Below are 20,681 nucleotides of genomic sequence, written 5' to 3' on the forward strand. Positions count from 1 at the left end.
TGCAGCTTTTCAGCAGGTTTTAGCTCACTTTCATTTACTTCTGAGAAAATAAGTCAAAGACTTTATAGAAGTAAAAGGGTATCATACTTAATGTTTCCCCACAAAAAGTAAGCCATTTATCCTGTCAAGAAAGGAAGTTTTTCTGGTTTAATGTAATTTATTCTTGGCAAATTTGCTTTTTTTTTTATAATTACTTTATCATCCTTTGGATGCTCATAAAATTGATTATTTAATCACTTGCTCTAGTGTCATTACCATTCTAAAAATTGGACTAGCAGGTCTGGCTTTTGTTAGGTCCTCCCTTTGGCTTATCTCAAAAGCAGATAATGTGCATGTCCTTTCCCAAAACTCTTGACACTTATACTTCCTCCAGTATTCTCCAAGATACTACATGGTGTCTAAAAATTGGTTTGGCTAGCTCTTTAAGCAATCAGGGATTAATTCCTTTAGGCAATTAGAAAACATCTACATTATCTAAATATTTTTACCTCTTTTCTCTGTTGTGGTCAACATTCATTCCCTGACTTTGTTACATTTCTGATCACAGATCAGAGTGGGCATTTTTGCTGAAGGGTGAAGCAGGAAAAGGAGTAAATGCCTCCGTCTCCATCTTGTTCCTTATCTGTCCTCCTTTTCTGAAGTTTGTTGTACTGATATTCATTATTCTTATTCTGTTATGTTCATGCTATGTACTCTTTAGAATTATGAACTCTATTCCTTTGTGATTATTTCATCCTAATTACATTTCTGCCCTTGGAAGTTCTTTCCTTTTAGAATTAGAAAGAGCAGAACATACCCAGAATATCTACATCAGCATTTTTATACAGTAATACTTTCAGCATTGTGCATGTCTTTCTTTTAAACTTGTTTTTTAGCAGATACAGAGGTACAGTCATAACCTTGAATACTTCTATTAATTGGTGGAAAGAAGAAGCCTCATCTCCTTCTTGCTTATGATGCTCTAGTATACAGTAGATCTAGATCATTGTATCACCCTTGGTCTTGTCTTTTCTCTCTTGTTTTCACCCAGAAGCATTCAACAAGTCTGCTTCTCACCTCTTCCAGAGCTTTAGAAAAAACATATGTATTATTGACATAAAATTTAATGTCTCCTTGCTTTTTCAACCTATTAGCTTTAGGAACAAGCTAGATCAATACTCTACTCATGTGATTTATCTAAGCACTAGCTTATGTCAGAACTGAAACACTTTGAAGGTTTGGAAACATTTTTCTTAATGTCCTTTTAACCAGCTAGCCAGCCAACACTGTGTATCTTACCTACAAGGTCTGCTGGAAGAAAGAATGAATTATTTATAGTAGAATAATACAATACCATACCAGGTCTTTTCTCTCATTAGATGAGTAAGAAGAGGTGATTTTACGTGTTCCAGACTGTTACAGTACAGGGCATACTGACTGAGAAAATGAATGGTGATGTTAGGAGATGCAGACAAAAGGACATGGGATGAAATTACAGAAAGTTAGTAGAGGAGGAAGGATCAAGTTGTCTGTGGGAATCAGAATGGCCATGAAAAGTGGAGGATATCAGGTGACTAGCCTGGCTCTTTTAGCAGCAAGAAATAATAGTATATCACATGTGGGACGACCCTGAGGTCATAAGCCCAGTTGTGATTTGCAAGGGACAAAGCTTGACTTAACTGGAAGACTTCAGGGAGATAGATAAGTGTCAGTATGTTTGTGGCATTTGTGACATGTAAGGTCTGATCCTTGAAGGTGCAAATATTTAACCTCATCTATGTCTTTGAAGCTTTTTCAGTTTTACTACTATTTTTACCACTAGACCTCTCCCAAGTGTAATGTTAATTCAGGTAATTCTGTCAGCAATATTCCTTTCCAAAGAATGGCAAGTTATTATCCATGGTGATAGGTCTTCATGTACTACAGAAAATAGTCAAGAGTATGGATGAGCATTTCAGACCACATAAAATTAAATAAGCAATGTATTTCCACATTTGGAGGAACATTCTGCAAATGAGAGAGACCTAGACACAGTATGACACTAGTTGACAGAGCCCCTTGGGAGACAGTCCCGAAGGGCAAAGAAGTCCAGGAAGGCTGGATATTCTTCAAGAAGGAAATATGAAAGGTGCAGGAGCAGGCTGTCCCCAAATGCCATAAGCTGAATCAGCAGGGAAAATGACTAGCCTGGCTGAACAGGGAGCTTTTACTGGGACTCAGGAAAAAAAGGAGAGTTTACTACTTTGGGAAAAAGGGGCAGGCAACTCAAGAACAGTACAGGGACCTCGTTAGGTCATTCACGGAGAAAATTAGAAAAGCAAAAACCCAGCTAGAACTCAATCTGGCCACTGTTGTAAGAGACAACAAAAAATGTTTTTACAAATACATTAACAACAAAAAGAGAGCCAAGAAGAAACTCCATTGGATGCGGTGGGGAACATTGTCAGCAAAAATGAGGAAAAGGCTGAGGTACTTAATGCCTTCTTTGCCTCAGTCTTTAACAGTCAGACCAGTTATCCTCAGGGTGTTCAGCCCCTAGAGCTGGAAGACAGGGACAGAGAGCAGAATAAACCCCCCATAATCCAGGAGGAAGCAGTTACTGACCTACTATGCCACCTTGACAGTCACAAGTCTATGGGGCCAGATGGGATCCCCCTCAGGGTACTGAGGGAGCTGGTGGAGGAGCTTGCCAAACCACTCTCCATCATCTGTCAGCAGTCCTGGTTAACAGGGGAGGTTCCAGGCAACTGGAGGCTTGCCAGTGTGACACCTATCTACAAGGAGGGCCAGAAGGAGGATCTGGGGAACTACGGGCCTGTCAGCCTGACCTCAGTACTGGGGAAGATTATGGATCTTGAGTGCGCTCACCAGGCATGTGCAGAACAATCAGATGATCAGGCCCTGCCAGCATGGATTCATGAGGGGGCAGGTCCTGCTTGACCAACCTGATCTCCTTCTATGACCAGGTGACCTGTCTAGTGGATGAGGGAAAGGCTGTGGATGTTATCTACCTGGACTTTAGTAAAACCTTTGACACTGTCTCCCACAGCATTCTCCTAGACAAGCTGGCGGCTCATGGCTTGGACGAGTGTACTCTTCGCTGGGTGAAAAACTAGCTAGATGGTGAAGCCCGGAGAGTTTTGGTGAACAGAGTTAAATCCAGTTGGCAGCCAGTCATATGTACTGTTTCCCGGGGCTCGGTGCTGGGGCCAGTCTTGTTTAATACCTTTATCAACGATCTGGATGAGAGAATTGAGTGCTCCCTCAGTAAGTTTGCAGATGACACCAAACTGGGTGGGAATGTCGATCTGCTCAAGGGTAGGAAGGCTCTGCGGAGGGATCTGGACAGGCTGGATCGATGGGCTTGAGGTCAATTGTATGAGGTTTAACAAGGCCAAGTACCAGTTCCTGCACTTGGATCACAACAATCCTATGCAACGCTACTGGCTTGGGGAAGAGTGGCTGGAAAGCTACCTAGTGGAAAAGGACCTGGAGCTGTTGGTCAACAGCAGGCTGAACATGAGCCAGCAGTGTGCCCAGGTGGCCAAGAAGGCCAACAGCATCCTGGCTTGTATCAGGAACAGTGTGGCCAGCAGGAGCAGGGAAGTGATTGTGCCCCTGTACTGAGCACTGGTGAGGCTGCACCTCGAATGCTGTGTGCAGTTTTGGGCCTCTCAGTACAAGAAGGACATTGAGTTGCTGGAGCGTGTCCAGAGAAGGGCAACAAAGCTGGTGGAGGGTCTGGAGCACAAATCTTATGAGGAGCAGCTGAGGGAACTGGGATTGTTTAGTCAGGAGAAGAGGAGGCTGAGGAGAGACCTCATTGCTCTCTACAACTAACTGCAAGGAGGTTGTAGTGAGGCGGGTGTTCGTCTCTTCTCCCAAATAACTTGTGATAGGATGAGAGGAAGTGGCCTCAGGTTGTTTCAGGGGAGGTTTAGGTTGGATTTAGGAAACACTTCTTTACTGAAAGAGTCATCAGGCACTGGAACAGGCTGCCCAAGGAAGTGGCGGGGTCACCCTCCCTGGAGGTGTTCAGAAAATGTGTAGATGTGGCACTTCAGGACATGGTTTAATAGGCATGGTGGTGTTGGGTTGGTGGTTGGACTTGATGATCTTGGAGATCTTTTCCAACCATAATGATTCTATGATTCTATTCTATGAATATTTTTAAAGTAAAAGTATTTAATGTAGAATAATTGTTTCATTACTAAATCTAGGATAAAAATAATATAGTGATATGTATATCAAATATACTTTACAATCTGGTTCCATAGCATTTTATGCAGCCAGCCCAGTCAGTTTTCCAGTACATAATGTCTTAGAAGGTTGTCAGATAATATATAGCTGTATGACTTTTAGATAGCAGATATTTCCTCAAAGCTGGGAGTCCAAATATTTGACTTGACTTCCAAAAATCCTACATCTTCCTGATGATTTTCTTCATTTATTTTAATTCTTTGAATAATGAGTGCTAATGAATGATGCTGGACTGAGTCTTGGGACTGTGGTGTTAAGAACAGCAGGATAGGTAAAAGCACACACAGGGCAGTTTGTAAAGTGGCACGAACACTGTCCTCTTTGCTCTCAGACTGGCTTGTTTTGGAGTCGTAGCGGGGATCACACACTTGCTTATTCATCCCAGTCTGTGAAGGCAGATACTACAGAAGCTAGGGGCTTGAGATGTTGATTGACAACAACTACAATTATCAGCCTATTTCATATTAGATTTTCCCCTCCTGTGATCATGACAGTAGGATGCTGAACATTCTTCATACTTTTTCATTACTTAATTGTATCTATTCCATAAACATTCACACAGGGTCAAATCTTGCCCTTCTTATTTCATTTAACTTAAAGTTGTTGGGACTGCTTGCATAACCAAAGACACATGGATGTGATCCATGATAAAAAATAAATTATGCCATTAACCTGACGTTGTGTCCAGAGAACATCTGCCTGCCTAGAGCAAAGCCACTAATGTTAAATATCCTTTAACTCTAGTATAGAAAACGTAATAAACATCAGGAAGGTTTGCACTCAAGAAGAGCCAGCTGAAATCAGACTGTTTTAAGACCCTTATAAATTTCTGCTGATAAAGCACCTGCAGCGTGAGCAACATCATTTCGGCTACCCCTTTCTTGAACACACATGTCACTCAGTCTGAACTGTGTGGTAATTTTGTAACGTGAGTTGTAATGACTCAATATCTATTGGTAATGTAAAACTGAAGATTTCAGGTTCCTTTTGTATGCAGCGATGCAGGAGTTTTTTTAAGGCTATCATTCGTAGAGCAGGACTTAGCTTAAAGCAGAAGGCTGAGGGTGTAGAGCAACCTCACTTAGCCTGTAGGAAATGTTAGGCATGGACACGAGCTCTGAGCCATTGCCTCACATCGTGTCACCACACATCTGAGAGAGAGATCAACGCTTCCCTCTCCACTCCCCCTCATAAGGAAGTTTTAGGTAGCAATGAGGTCTCCTCTTCTCTAAGGTGAGCCAACCGAGTATCTTCAGCTGCTCCTTGTCAGTCACGCCCTGTAGTATTTTCACCATCTTCGTTGCCCTCCTTTGAACACATTCTTATATTTTTATACGGTTGGCCCTTTTGGCCACCAGGACACATTCTTGACTCATATTGAGCTTATCATCAATAAAAATTGTCACCTCCCTTTCTGCACGGCTGCACTCCAGCCTCTTGTCCACCAGTCTATCCGTAAAAGGACAGTAAGTTAATAAGGCATGACTTTGCCTTCATGAGCCCATGTTGGCTTTGACTGTAGGTCCTTACAGCCTTAGGTGGGCACTCACCAGGGATTTTGAGTCTTTTTCATACAAAAAAACCCATTGGACTTCAATGCTCGAAGGGTCCTATCTGTGAGTAGTTTGTGCATGGAAGGTGTCCATGTAATTGAGCTTTTTAAGTTGAAACTTTCCTTAACTTCACACTAAGCAGTGCATTTCTGGATGAGACTTAAAACTTCCCTGACCATCCTTACCACCCATTTAAGACTCTCTATTTCTGGTTCTCCAGTTAATGACCACAGACCGTTTTACAAGTGTAAATGAATTTAATCTCAGAATGCTGCAGAGTCTACCATGTAAGTATCAGCAGGTGTAAAGTCAACAGAAGACCAACACCTTTTCAATGAAATGTAGTTACCGCTGACTGTGCCATAAGCGTTAGATTGTGCTTCTGGTCAGCAATTTTGTATGTGGATTTAAATTACAGGGCTAGGTTCTACCGTTGCTTGTTAAGTGCTTGTGACAAAGAATAGAAAAAACTGCCTCTTAAAAAGCTGCTGGCCTCTAAAAGAGGGTTCAGTTAGAAACACTTAATTTGAAGATGATTGTTTCTAATTATATATTGTTTTCTGGGATTTAGTTTCCTCCCCTTACTTTTTTGCTATTAAGGCATTTATATGAATGTAGGATCTTATTTTCTTAAGCGATCATCTGCTTTTGCTATTTATTCTCCTCATGAAATCATAATCCTCTGTTTGTCACAGCACAATAATTTCCGTGGCAACCAGCTGTGATGTCACACACAAGGGCTTATGATTTCAAGAGCTGTTTTGCTTTTAAATATAAAGTTCCTATATTTTAAGCAAATATCGCTTGTCCACCTAAATGCTGCAATTAAATGGAGACAGAAAAATACATGCTATAGAAGCAATACTATATGTAGCCAGAATACTTATCAAAGGTTTCTGTGAGATAGTGGCAACTTTTCAATGCTCTTTCAACATAGTTTGCTGAGACATATTTTGCGTTTGGTTCTAATTCTGGGCCACTAATACCTTGTCTGCCAAATACATGAAAAGACATTATTTTAGAAGGAGCTGATTTACGACATGAAAGTTTTGTATCTTCATGAAGTCTCAGGAGAGCCTTGGAGGTACATTTTCTGTCTTGCTGTCTCTCCTGTAATAAGGACAAGGATTACATTTCCTTCGAGCATGTGGAGCTTTTAATGCCCTGGCACTTGGATGCTCTCTGGAGAAGGAGGTGGGAGAGATGTTCCTTCAGCTCCTTGTCAGGCTGTGGCTGCTCCTTGTTAAGCACTAGGAACAAAACAAGAAATGAAAAAAAGCAAACTAGAGGCTCTGTGCTTGTGTTTCATTAGTGCTGCTGGCTTGGTGCCCAACTATGTCAGAAAAAATTACTTTCTTCAGAAATTCAGGGTATTGATTAATGCTGTGTTAGGGACTTTCAGATAGAGGAGGTGCACTCTGCCAAAGATGCCTTCTCTGACAGCAGGCGCTTGGAGGGCCAAGAAAGATTTGACGGTGATCTCTGACCACAGCACAGGACCATAAGATGAGGCCCTCGGAGTCAGGGCTTTCAGCTGAGAAAGAAGAGGCTCCAGCACAGAGGTCAACCTATTCATGTGTTCAGAACAAGAGAGAGATTTTAAAACTAAAATAGCAAGGACAATCATCTAGCAGGCTCAATAGTTTTCAACACTGTGCTCTGTCTTTCATAGTTATTTAAGCATCCTCCTGAAGCTCAGGCATGTGACACTGACTTTTAAAACACATGACAAAGATAACAGAATGACGAGGAGAGAAAGAAGCCTCAAACAATGTAGGATGCACTTCTCTGGTATTTGCAGAGCTTCTGTCTCGTTTCTTCCTTTTAAAGGTTTTTCAATGTGAATGGTTTACCATAGTAAAATTAAGATGGTTTTAGCTGAGGAGAGATCGGATGGAGGGAGGGCAGGAATGAGCACTGTGTCAGAGGAGGAGAAATAATAGCTTTGACCTGCTGAAGTCAGTGTGAGTTGCCCAGGGCCAGGATTTCAAACTGATTGCACTTGCCCTGCAAGTAAATTGTCTCTCCCCTCCTGAACTTTGTAGTCTTCAACTCCAGATCTAAAAGCTGTACTGAAAGCCCAAGGCTGCACGTGCAAGATGTAGCTGGCAGATACAGTATGTATCCAAATTTGGGCAAGCTTGCAAAAATCACCTTGCAAAACAAAAACAAATCTCCCAGGGCATGCCTTTGAAGGAAGTAGTTAATGATAAGTACCTTTTCCTCATCCTTAGCTTCTTTAACCACTGTATGCTGTTTATTGCAGGAGTGATTCGTGAGAGTTACCTGAAGGGTCATGATCAGCTGGTGCCCGTCACCCTGTTGGCTATTGCTGTTATTCTTGCTTTTGTCATGGGAGCTGTTTTCTCGGGAATCATAGTGTACTGCATCTGCGACCATCGCCGCAGGGACGTGGCTGTTGTGCAGAGGAAGGAGAAGGAGCTGACCCACTCCCGCCGCGGCTCCATGAGCAGCGTTACCAAGCTCAGCGGCCTCTTTGGGGATGCTCAATCCAAGGAGCCAAAGCCTGAAGCTATCCTCACACCTCTGATGCACAATGGCAAGCTGGCTACCCCAGGCAGCACTGCCAAGATGCTAATCAAAGCTGACCAGCACCATCTGGACCTGGCTGCCCTGCCAACCCCTGAGTCCACCCCAACCCTGCAACAGAAGAGAAAGCCCAGCCGTGGCAGCAGGGAATGGGAGAGAAACCAGAACCTCATCAATGCCTGCACAAAAGATATCCCCCCAATGGCCTCGCCCGTGATCCCGACCGACCTGCCGCTCAGGGCTTCTCCTAGCCACATTCCCAGTGTTGTGGTCCTGCCCATAGCCCAGCAAGGCTACCAGCATGAGTACGTTGACCAGCCAAAAATGAGCGATGGGGCTCAGATGTCTGTGGAGGACCAGAACGCCACCCTCGAGTACAAAACTATCAAGGACCATCTCAGTAGCAAAAGCCCCAGCCATGGGGTTAACCTGGTGGAAAATCTGGACACCATGCCGCCAAAAGTGCCCCAGCGGGAAGCTTCCCTCGGGCCCCCGAGCGCCTCGCTGTCGCAGAGCGGCCTGAGCAAGCGGCTGGAGATGCACTCTTCTGCTTACAACGTGGACTACAAGAGAAGCTACCCTACAAACTCACTCACGAGAAGTCACCAGACGTCGACCCTCAAAAGAAACAACACTAACTCTTCTAACTCGTCCCACCTCTCCCGCAATCAGAGCTTCGGCCGGGGCGACAACCCGCCGCCGGCCCCGCAGCGAGTGGACTCCATACAAGTCCACGCTGCACAGGCGCAGGCCGTGACTGTATCTCGGCAGCCAAGTCTCACCGCCTACAACTCGCTGACGCGGTCAGGGCTGAAACGCACGCCCTCGCTAAAGCCAGATGTACCTCCCAAACCTTCCTTTGCTCCGCTCTCCACGTCCATGAAGCCCAACGATGCATGTACATAATCGGGGGGGGGGGGGGAGGGGAGCGGGGAGGATGGCAATTAAGCAGAGGTTGCCCTAAAAGCAAGTGTTCTGCAACTGTTACCACTCGCTCCTCTGAGAAGATGGTTGTTGCAAGCTGAAGATGTGTTGGATTTCTGCTCTCTGGGAAAAGTGGAATATTTTTTTAAACCCGAGCCATATGACCCATGGTTGAAGGTTTGCAATTGCAGGACTCGCCCCCACAACCCGCCAGCTCTTTGCTCAAAAGACTAACCCTCCATCACAAACGTTGAGCCAAAAGCACACAGGTGAAAGATGACTGTGACATTCATTTCATCCCACCCCCCAGCTGCACAGCGCATTCCTGAACTGGGAAAGAGTGCTCTGAAAAGCAAAACAAATAATTACAAAAACAAACAAATTTTAAAAAGAAAAAAGAAGAATCCATTGATAAAGCTAACTCTGACTTAACAATGGCAGAAGTTTACTACGTACAGGTACTGTGAAATGATGCCCATCAGTGTTACAGCCATTTGGTTAAAGCAGTTAAATGCCGTGTTGGGCAAACTATGTCAGATTTCTGCTACCCTTCTCTTTTAATGAATAACACGTGACTGTTAACGCAAGTAACTCCTGTTATTTATTGTTCAACTTTTGTTTTTCCTAAGGAAATGACTTCTGCGTATCATCCTGTGAGCAGCTCTTCAGAGAAGTACCTTGAAAGTTATACCTATTTAACGTGAAACCCATTAACTGGAGTAATTAAAACTCTTTTATTTTTCCAATAAATTCACTGAGTTAGATAAGTTGGAGCTGGAATTCTGAACTTTGTGCCTGGGCTGCCTGATTAGCTGAAAAAAAAGGGGATATCTATTTAAGTCTCTCAGCTAGTTAGTGGGCTGGGCCTCTGACCTAAGACAGCAACAAATACCGCAAGTTCATAACTTCTAACGCAACTGCAAGAGAAACTCGTAAAAGCCGCACATTTGTGCACCATTGCTATCAACATGGCTTTGTCAGTAGCTAATACTTTCTGTGAAGGCACCAGCTTGTGATGTGCCATCTCATTTCACCTTGCATGTGAGACGGCAAACAAAATCCTCAAACAGTGTGAACTAGTTAATATGCCGGCTGTTACCATGCATAAATTATGGTCTTATCACACGGGTTTTTCGTGGGAATATATCTGTGAATAGCCTGTTTTCTTCCACATGTAAATTTGTGCCTTACACCCTCAGTTGTGTATACTTGTGAACTGTAGTATGTAAAACCTTTCTCTTTTTCCCCTTTGAGTAATGCAAATATTTATTGATCCTTCCTCCTCCAAGCCCCTTCAAGAACTGGAGTAAAGACATTGAAAGAAGAACGTGGTGGTTATTGTCATAACCCTGTGTCCCTTGAGAAATTAGGCTAGCACCATGCCCTCCACTCCCGTTTGACTATCTATCTGTGCCAAGTCCTCTCTCAAAACCACTCACAAGAGGCGCGATGCTCCCACGGCACCATGCCAGTGGTTCTGCCTTCCCCCCTCTCCTGCTCCCCCTCTGCTGCATGTCAGCATGGGGATTGTTCTCACTGGGCAGCAGGGACGTGACCAACACCCTTGTCCACAAGGCTGGTGTGTCCCCTGGGTGGGGATGAGCACCTGCAAGAGGGGTCAAGCCCCACAGAAAGCCCAGCCACGCATCCTGCAGCACGCAGGGCACATGGAGCTAGGACAGGCAGGCGGGCTCCTGCTGTAGCTACCTGCTGCTCCAGAAGGATGCTGCATATACTTCTTTGGGGAAAAACATTTTTTTTTCCTTTGTTTCTTTTGTGTGACTGTGCATGTAGCTAGCGTGGGAGTGTGCGTGCACACAGGTGTGTTGCGTGTGTGTGTGTGCGCGCAGGTGTGTAAGTTCCTTTCCAGTCTTTCAGTTTATGCAAAAACGTAGACATGTTTTTAATCTGTTACAATAACTGTGTCAACATACTGTAGAAAAACGATGGGGATCGCTTCTAAGCTTTTTATATATATATATATATCTACTGAACAGTATGTTTGAGTAAGGTGGTTGTTTCTGTTTCAATTTGTTTTTTAAGATTTTGTACTTCCATTTGTTTTTCAGGGTTTTGGTTTTGTTTCTGAATGACTGAAAAGACAGATTTTAAGTCCATTAGCTTATAGATGGTATATATAAAGTCTGGATGGTCTAGACCAAAGTGTGTAACAAGGGTGCTTGCATGTTCTTTCATTTCATCATGGCTTCTTTTGTGAAACAGTTTTGTTCACCCTCAGTGAACTATGCAGACTGGAGTAGATAGATCTGTATCCAAAGCAATGTTGTTGTTTTAATAAAAACAAACAGAAAACCCTTTGAAAACAGTAGGTAGCAAGGTCATTTTTTTTTTTTCAAGAACCAACTTGCAACCTTTTTACCAAGCTCCAAACTCCTGGAGCACCAAGTGTGCAGGTCCCCTTGGTATTACCCCGCAAAGTGTTCTCCCAGAGCACAGAGGCGAATAATCATGGCAACAGCTTGTGCAGCGATCTGCCTTCGTGAAGTACACCACACCAGTTACTAGGTTGGCCTTGAAACGCGCATTTTGTACTCAGTGGGTGTCCTGTTTCTGTCCTTTCCCACCCTCGGTTCCCTTCCACCCTCGGTTTCGAGGGATTCATGAACCTGTGTGTGCCTTTGCTTTCCACCCTTGCTATACACTGGTAGATGCAACAAATTCAGACTCTCATTTGTTGTAAAGTTGTAAAGTATTGTGATGTCACCAGTTTCCCTTCATTTCCACATCCCCCTAACATCTGATTCACAACTTAATGTATGTTGTAAAAAAAAAAAAAAAAAAAAAAAAAGAAGAAGAGAAAAAAAAGGCAAGGAAGAAAAAGAAAGAAGGAAGGATGAGAAAAGGGGAAATCAAAGCTCTTGATTACATACGGTAATAAAACCAGACTGTTCTACCTTATTACTTGTGTCTTGTTTTTTTGTTTCTATGATGATTTATCCTTTTCCTTAAAAAAATACAAACAAATGTGATGCTAATCATTTGGATCAGGTTATGGTGAGAAAGAAAATTTTTACTTTCTGTCTTTTACAGAAGATGAACTTGACTTTAGAGTAAGATGATCGTAATTAAAAACTGAATCACACATTTTGCTCTCCCTGTATTCATATTCTGCATTTTCTTTTTATGAGCTTGTTAATCATCAGATATTTATGGCAGACTTGATAGTTTAAAAGATCAAGGCTAGGATTTAGGCATGCATGGTCCACTAAAATACATCATCGTACAGATGTGACTTCATCTGCAGGCTTTACATATTAATAACAGAGGAGCGAGGAGCCTGTGTTTTCTTTTAGCAGGCATAAATCTATTGTGTTTCATAGGCCTGATTTAGAAGATGTTGCCAGAGACTAATTCTGCAAGAAAATGGTAGTAAACAGATAAATAACAAAAAAGCATATAACCTCCCTAGTCCTGGGAGTCGTTAAAACATCTCATTCTCCACATTGATTTTCTGAAAAGGGTTCACTTATGCACAACCATTACAGTACAGGTAAATATTTGGTTACGCCAGCTACTAGGCTCAGTAGTTTTGTTTTGTGACAGGAGTTTTATGTGACCCTGTAGAAAACAGGGATCCAGTCCAGTAATTTACCCTTGCTTAAGTCACACTGGGCTTTCTTGCCCTGCCAGGACACCCTGTTCTGGACCCAGAGCCTTACCAGTAAGTTCCAGTTCCCCACCTCATGCCGTGGATAGCCTTGACGCTGGCTTAGCAGACAGCAAAGTACCAGCTTTCCTCAAGGAGTGAGACATGATGGATTTAAAAAGATAAGTCTCAAAGCCTTGGCATGCCCTCCTAGATGGAAAGCAGCAGGTCTCTTGGCAGCTCCATTTCCCCCTCTCTGTCCTGAAGGGCACCAAGGTTCCAAAGGTACCTTGGCATAGCAGTGACGCGCAACAGCAGAGTATTGCAAACATGGCTTTTCAGTGCCTTGCCCACAAATGTGTGGTGCAGCCTTCCTTCGAGCCAGGCACAGCAGCAGGCAGATGTGTGGTGTGGATGTGGGGATGGTGCCTGGCATGACCAGGACCACTCCAAGTTATGCTGAGGGACCCCTACCCTGGGGATGGGGCACACTGTACGGTCACGGAGTACTCCATGCTGTGCTCTGTTTGACCTACGTGCTTCCAGCATCTCAGGAAACGGGAAAGCGAATGCTCTCTGGGTGCTTTCAGTCCTGCAGCCGGTCCTCTGTGAAGTTACTTCATCCAGCTTTGTTTGAAGTGCTTCATATAAGCAGCACCTAGGGAAGCTATTCAAAGGTTAATATACCTCTATTTTAGCACTAATATTCATATTCCTCTATAAAATATTGCATCACTGTCCCGGTGGGGTCTGGGCCAGCCACACGCAGCGGAGGCACCTACAAGCGTCACCCCACCGAGGAAAGGTCCCTCCGCTGAGCTCCCCCCCGCCCCGGAAGAGGCAGTGCCCTCAGCCTCCAGTATGGTGGCTTTCGACAGGGGAGGGGACCTCTGAGCTACTGGCCGTCTGTTTGAATCATGAGATCCGTCTCCTGCAGGGACCACTGCTGTCACACCGCAGAAACTCCCTGGAGCTGAACAGGGCGAAGAAGATACCCAGGAGAAAGCAGGGGTGCTTTGAGCACTTCAGTCAAGTTAATGTTGCCTTATTCATCGTAATAATGGTACTCATGTTGACCTCATTTAGCATGTCATCAAGGATGCATGGAAGTTCCTTTCCAATCAGCATTAATTTGCATCCATATTTTTACACAAAATGGAACCCAGCTGAATGGCTCAAAACAATAAGTCTCTGTACATAAATTCTGGTCCCCTGCCCTGTCCCTCCCCTCTCCCTCCAATGGGCATACCTTTTCAAACTACACAGGAGTCTAATTTCAAAATAACTGCAAAGTGTACCCCACTGTAGCTTCTGCAGAAGGCATTATTTGCATCTGAAAGGTCCTCACATGAAAAAAAAATGTAGACAGTCCGGAAAAGCATGGGCAGTTTAGTCCACTTTACTGCCAGCAGGATGGGAATACACCAGGCTGATTTTGCATGAAACAAAGTGCCAGAATAAAGTGCCAGAACAGTAACACACCGACGCTAGGAACAACACAGTGGCCCAGCTGATGGCCAGAGTCATTTCTGGGATGCAATTCCAGATCATTTTTCTGTCACAGAATTAGCGTGGCAGGATTGCCTCTCTCCCAGGGCTGGGCATGGATTCCTCTTCCCTCAAGCTTGCTTATAAAGCTTGTTTAAAGCAATGTGGAGGACCGCAAGTGGTAGTCTTATCTACTGCACTGCACTGAGGCAGGATCAAGGAAACCTAAACCATTTTTGATGTCTGATTGTCTAATCTTTCCTTGTAAACATGATTTACTCTGGGAAGAAACGAAAGTCACCCAAGGGATCAACGTCAAGTGTTTCAGAGGTCTAAAGAAAATAAGAAGCTTAGAAAGTGGTTGGACTGGCTTAGTTAAGGCCAGTTTTCTATTTATCCAATTAAAGTTAATTTCCCAGAAGTATGGCACCTGCTCCAGCCAACAAGTGTTAGAGAAACACATTGTGTGTGTAATATTCATATGCTTCCTGCTGATGCATGTGTCTGCTAATGAGTCTCCAAGTAGTGTTTTTATTACTTTTTCCCCTTATTTTAAAGAGTGCAGGTACTTTTCAAAATAAGTACTAAGACCATCATCACATGCCTTGTGCAGGAGGATGATGATGTGTTAGACTTTTTTGTATGAATAGAAACAGGTAAATAGTTATCTATCCCCTGACTTTGTAATTTAAACAGTGTAAGTCAGTAGGAAAAGGCTATAATTGGAGTCAGAGTAAGTGAGGTGAAAATTGCTAGGTGGCAGTACCATCTGCATCTTGTTTTAATTAGCCAAGTTTCTTATCAGAATATAAAACTTTCTGCTATTCAAGTCTTTGGCTTGCTTCAACCATCAGTCCAAAGCGATTGCCACATGTCTAGGTAAGAACAATTACTGATCAGCAAAGGAGAATTATCCTCCCCACTGATCTGGCTAACAGTTACCACATCTGGGAGTAGGGACAAAAATATGACTAACCAAGATCATTGTCACATCTGCTTAGTGTTTCATGACAAACTCTATTAAGGCTAACAGCACCACTGTTAATTCAATTAGATCAGTATTTTCCTTTGCTGGCCATGATGCATTTGGAAGACCAGCAACTGTATGCAGAGCATGGCTGGCAGTCCGCTGCAAGGAATAATAGCATCATAAATAATATATTAAGACGAAGACAAATCTAGCAGGCTGCAGTCAGAGCACATCAGCCATATAGCTGAACCCTGCGATATCGCAAGAGGGGGGAGGGAAAAAGTAGCTATGACAGGAAATTATAACAACCATAAATGACAGGGGCTACAGGAGGGAACAAAACTCATTAGGTCCGCTCTTCAAGCAAAGTGCAGGGGAAGCACAGGCCAGCCTGCCGGCAGCAGTGAAGGCACTGCGTGCCCTCACATTCATCCTCCTTAAGATGAACAGCAGACGTCTAGTGCTGGATTTGAAGGAAGACGATAAATAACAGAAGCAAAGAGCTCGGTGGAAACCCAGCTCCTTCTCCGGCTGACAAGCTTTGCCCTAGTATTGAGCCTTACCAGGGACTGACCCCCATCTGCAGCCCGAGACAGGGATGGCTGCACGCTCCAGGGCAGACACGCTGCTGGGTCAGGCTGCTCCCCATGAGGCAAAACTGCCACCCCCGGGCACCCGCTGAGAAACAGCCCCATTTTGGGCAGCAGAAGAGCAGGGGTGATTCAAGGTGGACAAATCCGTCATTCTGAACTGCTGGGTTTGGGCTAGCAGGTGGCACGCATCAGCACGCGGGCACGGCCACGCGATAGCTAGTGGCAGGGAGTAAGAGCCATGCTTGAGGAAATCCTGCTCCAGTCTCTTCTATGGCCAAAGGAAAAAAAAAACGAAAATGTACCTTTGCCTCAGCCAACATGCTAGTTAAAAGGTGCTGATAAGAGCTTCCCAAAACAATTCCTGCCTTTTTAAAAAAAAAATACTGCCTTGCTCTGTAGGGAAAGGCACTCCATGCTGGAAAAGGGGGGGAAAAAAATAAAAAAAAAAAGAAAAAGAAAACAATAAGATTTTATTTCCCTGACTTTTAGAAATGATGACACAATCTTATCAATTCTCAACAAATACAACCTGAAGTATTCAAGCTGCTGATAAAGGTATTGCCTCTGATGGTGCAGCAAACTGCAGATTGAGCTTTTTTTAATGCTGCATAAATTGCCTGTGAAGCAACCTTTTATGAGACATGGTGGTTCAAACAATTTTGCAAAGAGCAGGAGACAAAGAGTTCCTTTTACACTAAAATGGTTTCCTAGGAAACACTGCAAAATGTAACGTGATATCTCTTCGTGGAAGTTCAAGGACTTGTGTGTGCCAGCCTGTTTCTCTTGACCCTCTTTTTTTTTTTTTGGTGTGGTGTATGGTATCGCTGGCCAATTTTACCTTTGATGGTATCACAAGAACAGAACAAGCCTGTACCAGAGCAACCCACAATCTGAAAGACATTTTTCACTCTGATAATCAAATGTCTTCTCTAAACAGAAAAGAAAAATTTTGATGGAAACCAAGTCTTTTCATCTGTAACACCATGGTTTCAGAATAAGGAAAGAACAGTGACTGAAAGTTCTCAGAGCCAAATTTCAGATTTCAGGCAGTCCTTGTGCCTAACCTGGTGTCTTTTCTCGTCTGTATGGAGGCTATACTACTACTATTGATGGGAGGAAAGCAGAAACCAACTCTCTGCAATGCTAATCAGATATCTGAGCATGTGTGTTATAGGAAGATCAGACACATGTCCAGATCATCCTTTTAATTAAAGCCTAATAATCCGCCCATCTGAGAGAAGCAGTTTGCCTTCCCTGTATGCAAGCATTCTGTCCCCAGAAACACAAAGTTTCTAACTGGGACAACTCAGCTGTTTATCCAAACAACAAGAGATAACTGGGCCTGAATTTACCTGACTGCACGTCTCTTTCATGAGTTGTACCACTCTCTTAGATTATAATAGTGATATAGGATTAGGTGCACTTCCTACACATCTTAAAAGAGTGCAGAAATATTGATGTACAACACCCTTTCCCCCAGCCCTGACTAGTCTCAAGACCCCAGTACGCTACAGTCCTTAGGCAGACAATACCTGACCTGCTAACATGTCCTCCATCCTCCCAGTTGTGACCTGGGCACCCAGACCAGATTTGAACGGGGCTGGAGATAGGAACTGGATCTTAGGATTCCCTTTGCTGGATCTGGAGAAGGGACAAGCCAGTATGTCAGAAATGGCAGCATTCTGTTTAAGCCGAGCACCGTTGACAGATGACAGAAGCAACACCGGCTGTCCCAGGCTGCCTCAGCCAGCAAACCCCCCTGAGGTAACTGGGCTGTCTTTGAGAAGCACACACCCAACGTGCTGATCCCTAGTGCTGCCTTCCCATCTCGATTGCTGGGTTTTACCACCCTGTTGCAGTGGACGGTCCTTCATGCCTCGAGCGGAGTCTGGGACAGTGGCAAGCTGGTGATGTGTCCGGATCTGGTCCTGGGAATGGTCTCTGGAGCATTTCTGTGCTACAGGTAACTGACAAACAGGAAGAAAAAAACCATAAAGCAAAGTCTTGAGACGTCAGCTCATCTTTATAAGCACAGCATAGCCCAAGCAGTGAGTGGATTAAGGGGTGACGTTTACTGTCAGTGCAGAAACGTGAACTTTGGGGAACTACTGAATTCAGCAGAGGCACCAGGGGTAAAGGAAAGAGGAGTGTTTGGATCCAGATGTGCACCCTGGAAGAGCTGAAATGCATTCCTGCCAGCAACATGGGTGCTGACCCAGGGAAATGCTTAACTTCAAGCATGATTTCATTCAGTGAGTTTTAAAACTGGGCCTGCACGACTGCTTTTCTGGGCAGGGCCCTGGGGCCCCTCCTGAAGAAAACATGCTGACTCTATTAGGAATGGTGCTGAGCTTCTTCCAAACCAGCCCAGAGCAGACAGCCATGCATCCTTCATAAGAACAATCACCCTTTGAGCCAGGAAACCTCCAGGAGTTACCCGGCAGAGCCGAACGGACGTAAAGCAGTCGCTGTGCCAACAAAGGCAAATGGCAGACTTGGGACCTGCTTCCGCTCTCCTTGCTCCTGTCCCACCAACTCTGCGTGGAAGTATCAGTTACCCCGCGTGGTACTCACCAGCCGTCCTCATGAGCATATCATAAAGGTCAAGGACAGAGGAACAGGGCTTGGCTGTTGCAGGCTGTAACGCTGCTTTGTTCATCCTCTTGCTGTACTGGCTCTGCTGTACTAATAGGACTACAGCGCATTTAAATGATATTTCATCTCTAAGATCAGCAGGTAATCAGGCCCACAGAGATGCACTATGGTTGTATAAACACTTTCTGAGCAGAAATGCATCTCACTTCCCCACTATCCTAAACTGTGTATTCTGGGTGCCCAGTTACTGAAGATTTAAATAATTCATGTCTCCATTCAAATAGCTCTCCTTTAGTGTAATGTCTATGTTGAAATATCTCCTAACTGCAGTACCTAGAATCATAGAATCTCAGAATCTGCATTTAGAAATTAAAAACCCAATACAGACGAACACATTTACTGATGTGAGCAATTCATACTAAATATTAATCAATGCAGGGAAAACTGACTTGCAGGCAGTGGCTCTCTGAGATGAAGAGTCATGAGTTAGTCAGCCTGCAATTCAGGGCTTTGGCTTTGTCTCCCAGCACAACCAGCTCAGCACATGGTTTATTTAGACTGTCCAGAAACGAGTCTCACCTGTTAGCACAGAGGATACCAGATCCTTTCTGGTACTCGAACACAGAATACAAAATGCAGGAAGGGGGATGGCTGTGCGTGCAAGGATCTGACACTGGCAAGGACGCTCGCAGTCCTCTGCAGTGGTTGCACAGAAGTGGCTCTTGCTGCCTTCCAGCCTGAAAGTCTGTGGGCATCCACAGGTGCTTTCAACCTCATTTGGAGAATGCAGGGGACCTTCATGTAGCTCAAAAGAGGTTTAAATCAGACTGTCCTTTTTTTAATGCTTCTTTTCTCTCATTTCCCCTTTATCTTGCTACCTGCCCAACTGGGGCTTCTTTGATGCAGAATAGGCTGGATGACCCATTTTAAGAGTAGGCAAAGTGAGGACTGAAGCCAGCGTGTCCCAAGCTACCTGCAAACTAGCGTCAGGGACAAGGGGCAGTCACAAGGTCCCTGGTTGCCCTCATCCACATATTCCTCCAAATTGCCTGGTCTAACTGGCAGCTTTGAGGAAAGGCACAACTCTGGAGCCCACAGAGTCAGGTGGCAGAAACAGAGAAAAAAAGAAGGGAGTTTGAAAGAAAGATAATTTTGTCAAGAATTTCCAAATAGGGCAGGCATGCGGCAACTCCTGTTTCAAGCAAAAGGAGCCAGGAACAAAAAATGTCCCTTCCCGAAGGGTAGAAGAATAAAAAAGGAGGCTTCCCATGTGGGAGCAGGGAAGGAAAACAGCATGCTGAGGGCTGCAGGTCGCTCCAGGGTTTCTGTGCAGAGCACCTCACAGCTTTGCCTGTACAGGTGCGTTTCCACCTGCGGGTGATGGGTTGAACCGCCAGCTCTCACCAGTCCCCATGTGCCCCACAGGTCCTGCCCTGCCCTCGGCACTGCTCTGGTGCTCACAGCACTGCCAAGGGACGGGCAGGCGAGGGGGATGCCTCCAGCATCACAGGAGTTCTGCTGTCAGAAATTGTCCTGCAGCAATTTGACCATAAAATTTCAACTTTACTGATACATGTGAAAAAAAAAAAAAACAAATCCACCAGCATAGCATCTTTTTTAGTTCTACATGACTTCACTGGGAAAGCAAAGGGCTGCTTGGGGCTGCAGCCCAGGAGTGGCAGGAGTGAGGTCTGCAGCTGGGATGAGGCACAGCAAGGTGCCTGGAGCTCTTGGAGACCTCACTGCTCCCTCACAAATTAGGCGTGAAGGTCGCAGTCATGGAAGGAAGCAAGGTTGGGGGTTGTGGAGTTGGGGAGCAGCAGCAGGCTCTTCCACGAGAAGGACAGGAGTAGATGGGCATGAAAAACCTGCTAGCTTCCCACAAAAGGAATAACCTTATGAGGCTAGGATTTAAGTCACTTAAGAGAGATAGTGTGGTCTTACTCATGCAGCTAATTAAAGGTTGCCTCACATTAAAAAAAAAAAAAGAAACAAACCCTAAGTGTAACATTTACAGCAATAAAATGATGAGTGATTTGTTTCCAAATTGTGCCAAAGACACACAACCCACAGAGCCAGCAAAGTTTTTTCCCCTTCTCCTCTGGGGTATGAGGACTGCAGCAGCCAGCTGCCTCCTGCCCAGGGGGCTGGCGCTGGCCAGG

The 20,681-nt window shown here is 44.5% G+C and overlaps 1 protein-coding gene across 3 annotated transcripts in view; it reads left to right on the plus strand.

Moving 5' to 3' along the window:
* SEMA6A (semaphorin 6A) overlaps positions 1-11,619 on the plus strand; it is a 117,826-nt gene extending 106,207 nt beyond the window's left edge. For all 3 annotated transcript variants that reach the window (XM_086770411.1, XM_086770412.1, XM_086770413.1), the window contains one exon: positions 8,059-11,619. In XM_086770411.1, the coding sequence (XP_086626537.1) occupies positions 8,059-9,248 (1,190 nt within the window). In that variant the 3' untranslated portion in view covers positions 9,249-11,619. The remainder of the gene's footprint in view (positions 1-8,058) is intronic.
* Positions 11,620-20,681: the final 9,062 nt, after the last annotated feature.

Source organism: Chlamydotis macqueenii, chromosome Z (genome assembly GCF_036417535.1).
Source record: "Chlamydotis macqueenii isolate bChlMac1 chromosome Z, bChlMac1.mat, whole genome shotgun sequence".
NCBI classification, from domain to species: domain Eukaryota; kingdom Metazoa; phylum Chordata; class Aves; order Otidiformes; family Otididae; genus Chlamydotis; species Chlamydotis macqueenii.